General features: G+C 38.4%; 1 protein-coding gene across 2 annotated transcripts in view; it reads right to left on the bottom strand.

The window, feature by feature from the left end:
* Positions 1 to 690: 690 nt before the first annotated feature.
* The window catches only part of CACUL1 (CDK2 associated cullin domain 1), a 48,192-nt gene continuing 36,935 nt past the window's right edge, over positions 691 to 11,947 (bottom strand). For both annotated transcript variants that reach the window (XM_035547715.2, XM_035547714.2), the window contains 4 exons: positions 11,452 to 11,541; positions 7,987 to 8,125; positions 4,691 to 4,734; positions 691 to 3,735 (listed from right to left, as the gene is read on the bottom strand). In XM_035547715.2, the coding sequence (XP_035403608.1) occupies positions 3,695 to 3,735; positions 4,691 to 4,734; positions 7,987 to 8,125; positions 11,452 to 11,541 (314 nt within the window). In that variant the 3' untranslated portion in view covers positions 691 to 3,694. The remainder of the gene's footprint in view (positions 3,736 to 4,690; positions 4,735 to 7,986; positions 8,126 to 11,451; positions 11,542 to 11,947) is intronic.

Here is an 11,947-nt window from a genome sequence, read left to right as displayed (position 1 = left end):
CTGGAGCGCTACAGTTAAGATTTCAAAGAATCAGAATAGCCCAAGTTGGGAGGGACCCACAAGGATCTTTGAGTCCAACTCCTGGACAGCACCATACAGCACCACCCAAAAATCAGACCCTATGTCTGAGAGCGTTCTCCAAACACTTCTTGAACTCCAGCAGGCTTGGTGCCATGCCCCCTGCCCTGGGGAGCCTGTCCCAGTGCCCGACCACCCTCTCTGTGAAGAACCTTTTCCTGATATCCAGCCTGAACGGCCCCGCTACAGCTCTATGCCGTTCCCTCAGGTCCTGTTGCTGTCAGCATTTCCTTGGGGTTGTCATCATATACATGAAAATCATTGATCTGCCACTCAGAACTTGCCTCTGTGGTTTTTTGTTTGTTTCTGTTTTTTTGGTTGGTTGGGTGGGTGGGTTTTGTTTGTAAACATGTAGAAAGGAAATGATCATTTTAAAAGGCATGAATGCGACCGATCAAAGAACAGGAGTCAAACTGTTGCTTGAATGTAGTCAGTTCACCAACACTCAACTGCAGAAAGGTGTCAAGGAAATCCAACTCTAGAAGAGCTGAGTACTTATCTACATGGACTTCTTCATTGTTCGTGTCAAACACCCTCTTGCCCATATCCTACCATCACAGTAGTCAGCAGTATGAAATTCAGTACTACAGCCTTCAAAATCAACAACTGAAATTCATCTAAAAATAGTTTAATGTAGCAAGTTTGGCTATAGAACCAGTGCAACATAAAGAGGACACCCATCGTATAACCAGCTTTACTGCTTAATCTTAACAGAGTAAGCTACAGATGCAACGGATTTACCACGAGTTATTTGGTTAAATTAAATACTGCAGTTAGGATCATGCTGTTCATAATTGTGGCTTTACAGTACCAATGCTTAAGTTGGCTGAGTTAGTTTTACTGTAAAATGCAAGTTTACAGAGAAACAAATAATTTAGTATAGTATGTTGTATTCCGTTTCATGCTCCATCACAATGATAAAGTCTTAGACAAACAATATTTCAGCATTATGTGAATAATGCCAAAACATACAGAAATTTTAATGCCAGATTTACAACATAATACAGTGCTTAACAAACAGATTTCTTGTGTATGTTGGCCAAGTGAGAATGCTACACAGGACTGAGAAGCATCCAAACGCTACTCGTAGTGCGTATGAAGTGAACCACGCCGACAGGAATGCTTTACCTTCTGAAGGAATTATTGTCCTAGAAGTTTGTGTCCCGAGCATAACGCAACACAAAATGAATGTAAAACCCTTGCCTCAGCCATGAAGCAAGAGCACTCACTATATGATACGTAAAAACTTAAACCAGTAAAACACTTCAAAAACAGGAAGAAGAGTTGTAATCTCTCGACAATGACGACAGAACTTGATTACTGTACTATGTGAACGGCCGTGAAGCTGTAAACAAACTTTAACCAAATTTGGTTAATGCATCTACTCTTAACCCAAGAACACTGTCATTTCAGCACAGAGTGGTTTTTAAAGCTAAGGACGCTACCAGAGGTTTTATTTTTGTTTAAAGCCAAAACTGATAAAAATCTGGAAGCCAGCAGATCATTTTTTTTTGTTCCCTACTGTTCATCAACTTCTCCACTGTGTACTGCAGCAAAATTTTTCAAAACACCTGTTTCTGTCTAACGCTGCTTCAACTGAAGTAGCTGAGTTGAAACAAACACTCTGAGCATTTGAAAATCCCTACTCAGAGTGGTTTGCTTTTCTACTGTTAGGTATGGGATTAGATTGCTGGCATTGTTCTACACGGAAAAGAAGACACTAACGTATTCATTTTTACTTTTAAAAGAAAAACTTCCTCAAAATTAAATCAGCTTTGCAAGCATGCAAAGAAATATATAGGTAAATCAGACTGGGGTCTCAATCAGACTGTCAAATTGCAACAATGTCCTTTTCCTTCTCTTTTTTTGCTCCAAATTAAATGCATTGCCAGAGTAGTTGGTATGAAACTGATGGAATTAAACTCATTTACGTGAAGTCTGGTTACAAAGCAGAAAGAAAATGAAACTTTGTCCCTGCCGCTTCTGGTTTTTTATTATTAATATTTTTCCTGCATTTTGTAATGTAACACATGCAAGCAATAAAGGGGTTTCCGGTGTCTGTGTTGTGTTTTTCCCCCCAACAGGCTTAAGAGTTGTGCAAGACAAAACTGAATAAACTTTTGCTTCGGTTCAGAAAGGCTTTATATTACCAACTTATTTCTTTTCATAACTAAAGATGATAAAAATAAATCCATACTAATAGAAAAACAGTCAAACTGCTCTTTCAAGTACATTTCTCCCCTCATAAAGGAATTGCATTAGCCATATACGGATTAAAACCCATGTCACAATCATTAGCATTCAGACCTTAGGTCCGGATCTCCCAGCACTGGACTCAGCTGGACTTCCAGCTGAGTTTACACAAGACTGGAAGCAGGAGGCTGATAGGTACACGTGCATGCATTACACCACTCTCGAACTCCCTGATTCCGACTATAACCACTATCACACCCCCATCGTGTCCCTGAAGCAGAAGTAGTGGCACAGGAACCACAAAGTGATCTTGGACAGGTGCCATCATTCACTGATCAGGTGCAAAGCTGGTTTCTGCTGACAGAGATGCACTTTGCAGACCTACTAGCCTGGAGAATTTTGTCCACAATCCACGCTAAAAAAAATTTAGCCTTGGCAGCTAATATTTCTACATAACGCAGCATAAAATACAATTTAGTATTTCCTTTAGTCTCGAATTCACACCTCAAACTGTTGCAATTATGGAAGCCAATGAAAAGTTAGAGAGGGGTTTTTACAAGAGTTGGTCCCAGCATTAGACACTAATACATACGAAAAATGAAAAGGGACAAACTTCCAAGACACTATTAGTGATGGTAATAGGTTCAACTTTTCTTCTTTCCTTCTTAAATTCACCTCCTATCAATACAAGAGAAAAGTGCAACTTTGCAGCATGTTTGTTCACATCAAGTTTTTCCTCAAGAACACATTTTGCAGTAACAAAGCATGGTCTATAAAGTTGCAAAGTGCACAAGCTGAAGGCACAGAGTACAAACACATAGGAAAACAGAGTTCAAAGTAACAAGTAACAAATAAAGAAAAAAGAAAAACCTGGAATTTAAAACTCCCTGACAGAAGATACATTTATATGGGACCAACTCTTAAAAGGTGACAACTTTTACACTAATGAACAAATACTGCAAAATAATGAAACTTTATTCTTATTATTTAAGTAAAAGATCCAGAAAATACCTTGAAGTTTAAAAACTAATACACTGACGTGTTAACTAGTTTTAAGAATGTCCTTAATATTAAGAAAAGAGTGCAAAAAAGGTTCTTCCATTCTAACGCTTTTGGAAGCTGCTGATTTTGGCTGCCCATTCCCACTTTGAAAGGATTATTTTTCAAGGTGCGTTCCTCACAATAATCGCAGAGCATTAACTTGTTGAGAGACTAGACCAAGGAAACATGTCTTTCAAAGTCATCCCAATTATAGCAGCAACTGACATTTTATCATATAAAGAAGAAAGTCCAAAACTCTTCTTTGAGGCATAGTTTGTGTCAGAACTTGAGTATCAGCAGTTGCCAAAGGAGGCTCCAGTTACCTCCTGCGCTCCTCCAGTGTCTGTTCTGGCTAGGAATAGAAGCTGATCCAGTATATTCACTATCTGTACCCTCTGGAGCTTGCACAAGCTGATGAGCCATCTGAAATCACATAAAAAAAGTTCAAGATATTCTCTTATTAAAAATCCACTCTACGTCCTTTGTCCCCCTACCCAAACAATCCTAAAAACAGCATTGCCTGCAAAACACTAACAGTGGAGCCTGAAGATGATATACCAAGCAAACAGCCATTCATTCATTTCAGGTTATAATAAGTATTCACAATAGAACCATATGACATTTATGGCAGGAAATAAAGCAAACATACTCTGCTGAAAGGACAGGAAGAAACTTGGTGGAAAGTGTACAATAAAATGAACTGAAGTTAACAGCACCAGGAATAGATACTATTATCCAAACCTGAAGGCTATTTAAGGACAAGCAATCAAATGCTAGAGGCCACACAGCCAGCTAGCTGCATGCAGAGGTGCAGCCCCCAAGATCTCGCCACCCTGAGGAGCCCGGAGGTCTGCCCATATGCTCAAGCTGGGGGGGACTGCAATACACTGGAGGGTAGGGTTAGAAGCCACATTCAGTGCAGGTCTGCATTGTTCTGCTCCCAGTTTGTTCGGAAACACTGAACTTCACTGCACCCAGAACAGACCTCTGCAGAACTACATCTGGCAGATGCCCATTGAACATCCCTCGATTTCATCTTAACGCTCTGAGAAGACTCCAGAGCACTGCATCTTTCTTGTTACAGGTTTCCTTGAGATGCTTGACTTTGGGCAAGACTTTCCTCGACTGTCGGGCAAGACAGTCACAATCCTCACTGAAGCCGACAAATAAAGCCACAACTACCACTTCTACGCTGCTTACAAAACCTATTATTCTAACATAAAAGGAAACTAGATTTGTTATAGAGTACAAGCAGCACAGTTCAAAAGGAATACTTAGTAGAGAAACATGCAGACAGAGAAATATCCTCTCTTCTTGCTTGGTGGGAAGAACTATAACCAGAGCTGGTACAGTATCAGAGTAGAAGATTCATACTTACTGTAAGTTAGCTCTTCTCCAGCTCTCTTGCGTGACTGGTCACCTCTAGGAAAGAGGAAGAAGACAGATGTTCACTTGAAAAAAGGAAAATGGTAACAAAATACCTCAGCACAACCATCAACTTCTCATGGACTTTTAGAAACAGAAAGTAAACACGGCAGCAATAATACATGACTGCAGGATTCTCAATTTACTGAGCAGAAATACTAGCTAATTTTATTTAGTTAATTAGTAAAGACAGGAAGTCCAACTTTATAGAATAATATTTTTACAAAATGAAGATGAGAAAGCGTTCATACACACTGTGGTCTTGTCATGCATAAAGTTGTTTTCTTTAGTTCTATAAGGTTTGGTTAAGAAATTTGTATTATATTTAAAATTCTGTGTCTATCAGCCTAAAACAGTAAGATACGCTTGAAAACCCAACAGTCAGACTCTAAGTAAGTCCAAGCTGACAGCATTCCCTCTCCAAGCAGAATATTTCAATAACCAGATTTGTATATATACATGTTGACAGCATTCCTCCTGAAAACCCAAAGCAAAATTCCTATCCATTTGGGAAAAAAAGAACACCACTCCTTTTATTCTTATGCACACAAACTCTTAAGTCTGGAAAATCTTGCTCCTTCACAAGTTTCTTACGATGACAGATATACTGTCGAAACTGCTGTATAAAGAAGAGAGGCTCTGATATATTTTCATCACAGTAGTTATAGTTTCACATTTATCTGCTGGAAACTGGTTGAAAGTGGGGATTCTAATAATACGAAGCGTTCTTCCTCTAAAACCACTCTTAAGGTGATAGACCTGCTGTGTATGCCTTGATTAAGGTCTTTCACAGGAGAAATACCACTGGGTGACTGGCTTGCGTTCCCATTTTTTGCAGCAATCGTTTATAATAGCGCTGACCAGCTGACTATTTCAACTAGAGCCTGACAGGCCATTAATGCTGAAGACACCTCACTGTGCTGTATTCCTCATGGTTATTGTTGTAGGAAATGCAGCAGTGAAGACATCACCATTTTTTGACACAATTATGGAAGAGTGAATGATATTTCTTGCTAACCCAGAAGAGTACAAAGGAGCATGCCAAGTCTGTTAAAAAGAAAAACAACCCTTTTATACATATGTACATATAAATCTATATGTAGAAATATAACCTGATCATTTATAACCTTTCAGAATTTTCTATATTACTGAACATGGAAGGAGGCTTATTACATCTTGAAATACATTTCAAGGCAAAATGCATTTCAAATATCACTGCAAAATGCCACGCAACAAATATATTAACTGTACTTCAGTTTTAACTTTTACTGATGACAGACTGTACTTTAACTCCTTAAACACCCTCCAGGCTTACAAGAATACACCAACTCCCTGACAATACAGCTACATATAGAATATTGTGCAAAAACACGTTCACCACAGACTAAATGCAGTCAGTTTTTCTACTGCAATGTCATATTTTGCATTGTTTATTTAATAAATTGAAAGCAAGCCACATAGAAAGAGCAGTTGCACCACTAGGGTGGGCCAGTTTTCTAAACCTACAAGCCACATCAACACTCTTCACGTGGCCAATAACTGGAAGGTCACATACTGCAGAAAGCCAGAAGGACAGGAACTAAGACTCTGCAAACAACATGTGACACAGAAACCTTCACTTAGTTCTTCCCTGTATGACCATCCCTCGAGCCTTAATCTCTTCTTTGTCCCCACCTACTGTACATGACACAAGGCAGAAAGTTTCCTATGGATTTGCAATGGTGCCAGTGCTACACAATTACTTTCCTGCATAAAACAGGAGTTACTTAACTGCTTCTGAGGATCCCTCCAAGTCTCTTAACAGAACAGCACCCCAGAGGGTGCATTCGCAATGTTCAGTACTGTTCCTACCACCTTTCCTATCTTTTCACACTGTACCCTTCCCACAGTACCAGCCAAAGAACTTTTGAATCAAGCTGACAAGCCCGTCTTATTTCCAAGTACCTAGGGAAAAGAAGTTTTTGAAACTGATCATTTTTTGTGGATACGTGCTGTTATTACTTGTAATTCCATTTTGAATTCTCTATAAAATGTGAAACTGGTGAAATGCAGTTGTAAACAGAATTATGTCATCTACAGAATTAAAAAGGTTGAAAAATACATGAAACTAAAATGTCCCTTTTTTATTTTCTTGTGCATTGTGTTCCTTTGTCAGCATTATACATCTGCTCAGTTTCAAACCATCTCAAACTTGTACTTCCTGGACCAAATGCACTGCATTTCACAGCTCTTATGGCTTTGTTTTCAGTACCTTATCTCACGCACATCCATACAAAAAAACTTTTTTCTCAAGAAAAAGTCAGTAAACAAAAGCAGTTTTCTCTCTTCTACCTTATAAAGAGTGCACTGACAACGCTATTTTTATTTGGGTCAGTAGTGCAGTTTTGAAGCTCACTGATTCACTATGCTTTGAAGAGAGAGAGCCTTAGATGACCTTAAAGGAAAACTACACAACAGCATGAAATCCAGGACTACATCTAACAGGAAACATACCCACATCAAGTAGGTGTTCAAACTACAAGACAAGGTTCTCAGTGTTTCACAGGCAAAGCGAAGAAAGTTGTGTGGTTTTCACACAAATTAAACTACCAGGAACTGAGCATGATAGCTTCCCCGGCCTGATCTTGGTTTGTCAGACTACTGCCAAAGCAGTACACAACTGTGGTAAATGTGCTCTGCTCTCACCAAGCCAGACTGATAAAAGAGCACACAGTAACCAGCACAGCCTACACTGAACAAGATAGGTAAGGAAAATTTTCTACTGTCTCTTACTGTTTGTTCGTCCCCCAGTTCAAAGCTCAGTCAGAAGAGAATTTCTCATTTAAACTAAATACCTGGCCTGTATAAATAGCTCTGAAGGTAGAAGAAGAAATCATCAACTTAATAACATTCGGAAACATCATCAAAAAGTCAGCTCAGAAAATAAATGGCCAACGTAAAAGGCTGAATGAGACCATGACCATGCATTAGAAATGCAATCAAAGCACAAGGAAGCATGAACTGTTAAGTAATCTGTTTCATGAAAATATTTTAAGATTTCTGATCTTCTGACTTTTGGTTCCATCTGCAGGGTTGGTAGTGCTCAAAACAAGCAGAATTAGGCCATATTTTAGATACTGAGCTTTGAAGGTTCCGTATTAACTATTAAAGTAATTCTTCAATATTTTTATGTGCATCCATTTTTCCTATTTCAGCACTGACCATCACAATTGTTACAGAAGACTATTAATTATTAATAATTATTATTACCTAGCAAATCCATTCTGCATAAGTTCTCTTTGAAGTTTCTGGTCTTGAGCAGCATATTCTTGAAGCTCAGATTCCACTGCAGGGGGTAGAATGTTTGGGATGAATTTAGAAAATAAAGCTGGTGCCATCTGTACCCATTCTGTAAGAAGAAGGAAAACCAGCAAAAAAACATGTGGAAGGATATCATTCGTGAAAATTTTGCTGTTTGGAAAAAATTAGTAGCAATTTATTATGTACTTTTGTTCCATTTTAAATAACTTTTGCGATTTTGAATTAATAAACAACAGGTCTCAAAGCAGAACATATATTCAGACTGTTACAATCAGATATTTACATGTAGATAAAGGAATTTCTTTGTGTCATCAACTTCACTATCAAACTGAAATTCACTTCTTGCTGCGTCTCTCCAGGCCTGCTGAATCTTTGGATGCTCTCAGAGAGGCACTACAGATGCAAACTCACCTTGAAAAATAGATTATTTGCAGCATTTTACTCTGGGAAGGAGATTCTCAGAACTTGCACCACTCCTCCCTGAGCCTTACCTTCTGGGAAGCACAGTAATAACACCATACAACCCTGCTTCTCCATCCCCCACTTCAGATGAATTGGTGCGATTCTTCCACTGATCTTCCAAAGCTTAGATGAACACTTGTTAATACTCATTATATAATTTTAACTCGTATGAGTTCAGCTTCAGGATAGCAAATGTGATTTAATCTCACTACAACAAACATTGTCTTACAGAAGCAAGATTCATTAGATTCATTTACCTTAAAGCCTCTTCAAGGCAAATAAGAAACACAGAAGACTGAACAAAGGATGAAAACAGGGTTTATAGCAACCGTGTAAGAAGTTCTGAGAAAAAACACATACTCTTCAAATATTTCTAAACCTAAATTTTCCAGAGGTTGTAGCAGTTATGTTAAACTGCATCTTTACATGGTAAAAGAAGGGGTACTTTTAAGTACATTGGCTAAGGCACATTGAAAGTTTTTATCCAATTCCCACACATGGTTGCTTGGTTAATGCCAAGCTTCAACAGTCTTTCATCAGCAAACTCACAAAGTAACGATTACTAGTGTATAGGTGGTTTAAACAACAACAACAAAAAATGCACTAACCTCCCTCATCATGATAGCAGTGCTTGATAACAAAATAACCATACAGACTTGAAACAGCACTTTTCATCTTATACAATACAGTAAAAAATAAAAATAAAATCCTTAACAACTCCTTCAACAGCTATGTTCCTAAAAAAAAAAAGGAAAAATTACAGAGCAATTCCTGAAGAGATGATTGTGCACATCTCTATAGGCCTGCTGAGAAGTGTTGCTTTGTGCAACTGAATTCAGCCGAGAGAGAAGACATGCTAAGAGTGGGTGAATTTCTCCATTTCCGTTACCCTTTTTGTTCTTCATAGAATGGTATGGATGGGAACTTAAAGATCATCTAGTTCAATGCTCCCTGCTGTGGGTACTAATGTCACCCACTACATCAGGTTGCCCAGGGCCCCATCCAACCAGGCCAGGGATGGGGCAGCCACAGCTTCTCTGGGCAACCCGTTCCAGTGCCTCACCACCCTCAGAGTAAAGAATTTCTTCCTAATATCTAATCTGAATCTACTCTCCTTCAGTTTAAAGCTGTCACCACTTGCCCTATCACTGCACTCCCTGACAAAGAGACCCTCCCCAGCTTTCCTATAGGCTGCCTTTAGGTACTGGCAGGCCACTGTAATGTCTCCCCAAAGCCTTCTCTTCTCCAGACTGAACAACCCCAACTCTCATCCTGGCTTCACAGGAGAGGTGCCCCAGCCCTTTGATCATCCTTCTCAGAGTTGAAGAATTTGAGGAGCAGGTAAATAGAGTAAACGTGTACCTGTTTAAGCAATAAAGTCAATTACCTAGGTCTTCCTACCCAGCTGTTGAAAGCAGATTTCACAAGCTGTTGGAACAACCTTTATACTCAAAGACCTTACAGACATAAGGCAACTATTCAAAATCTGATTAGGCTCATGACACGAAATCAAACTAGTATCTGCCTGTGAAGTAAACAAGCAAGACAGGGATCATCTGAAATGGATAAGACCACCACCCATAACGTTAAGTGCAGTACAACACAACCCCATGGGACTGCTTTCAGAAGAACACATACTTTCATAATTACGTATATACCCTTCCTTTGTTTGACATTGAACAGTTTATAAAAATAAAAGAAATACCATGATAAAAATAGTACGATGTTAATTTTGTTGTGAAAAATAACCTTGCTTAGTAAAAGTGATTTATCCATGCATTTTGTAAATGGAGGGTCCACCGCATTCTTGTGTTGCATAAATGCTAAAGATTGCTCTACCAAAAAAAGAGGTTTTTGTAGAGCTTTCCCATCCCCTTTTCTATTTCTATAAATGGGGACTCCAAAACAAAAATAGACTGAAGCTGGGACACTGCAGTACTAAAAAAAAAAAAAAAAAAAAAAAAAAAAAAAAAAAAAAAAGAAAGGGAAGGAGATCTAATTTGCTTTAGGTTTTTTGATTGATTTTTGTTTTTTAAAGATGTAGAAAAGAGAAACATTTTGATTCTGAAGTTTCAGAATATGACCAAACCATTTCCTTTCCAATTCTCAGAGGCAGATAGGGATTGACAGCAAGACTGCAGTACATCATTAGAGAATGAAAAATCATTTCAATGTTAGAACAATTTCATGTTAGAACAATACATCTTATTTTTACAAGCTGAACTGCCATTTCAGCATGGAAATCAAATTCACAGCAAGCTTCAGGTACCATTTATTTACGGACATTATGAATATTTCCTGTGTTGCTAAACTCTTTACAAATGTAGGCTAGAGCTCTGCTCTGTTCTCCAAGTATTACAGAATGAAGGATTTCTGTACAAAATTGATTAAAATCTGCAACACGTCTTTGCTGTCAATAGAATTGTTGCACAAGACATCCACGATGGACGTCCAGGAGTTAAATTAAGCTCCTGCATGAAATAATACCAGCGAAATAATGGCTTCACAGAAGAAACTGTCATTCATCTTACATCAAAGATCTGGCCTTTTGAAGGAGCAGCTCACAACAACTCTCACCATTTCAATACATCAGCTTCTAAACTTCTGCCATAATTGACCCATTATGAAGCCTTCCTTATCTCTACAGAGCACAAGAAATAGGTCTTCCCATTATCTTCAGAACAGAGGATTTTTGTTGTTGTTTCCCCACCACTGCCCACCACACGTGATTTCAGTACCCACATGGTTGGTTATCACGCCACCTGGTGCAGGTCACAGAGATGGGCAGCAAGAATATGGTCCCCTTTACATAGCACAACTAAGCACCACAATGGACAGAATACAACATGCGTTTGCATGCTAAATATACACTAGATAATTAGCAGGTGCATTCATACTTAGTGAAACATGTATGAACCACAGTACTGACAGATAAAGATTTTTCTTTTTTACCTGGTCTTAGTGTATACAGGCCTTTTACAATGTTTGCCATGGTTGACGGAGTTATTTGAAACGGTGTTGACTGAGCTTCCAAAAGTAAAGCTGAAATAAAATTAAGGGAAGTATAATTAGCCATCTTTCTAATAAATACTAGGGTCTTGCTCATATTTTTATGTAAAAGAAATACAGTAATTGTGCTTTTTGTTCTTGTTATCAGATGTCCTCAAAGGAAAGAGACAGGTATCTGATTGACAACTTAATTCTCAAGGTTAATAAAACAATCACCTTCATACAGAAATACTCTGCTCATATAAAGTAAAGAATGAAAAAATAAGTTACTTCACATTTTCACCTTTCCAGAGAGACAGCAGGAACTGTGAGGAAAAAACAAGCAAGCAATGGCTTTAAGTATTCAGATACAGAACAGAAATAAACGATTTATTTTTAGAAGCACTCTTATACTGAGAACATGGTAAACACCTGGAGATTCACACAAATCCCCGCATTG

Source organism: Cygnus atratus, chromosome 7 (assembly GCF_013377495.2).
Source record: "Cygnus atratus isolate AKBS03 ecotype Queensland, Australia chromosome 7, CAtr_DNAZoo_HiC_assembly, whole genome shotgun sequence".
NCBI lineage: Eukaryota > Metazoa > Chordata > Aves > Anseriformes > Anatidae > Cygnus > Cygnus atratus.
The sequence above is the reverse complement of the archived record's forward strand: the minus strand, read 5'-3'. Positions and strand labels throughout refer to the sequence as shown.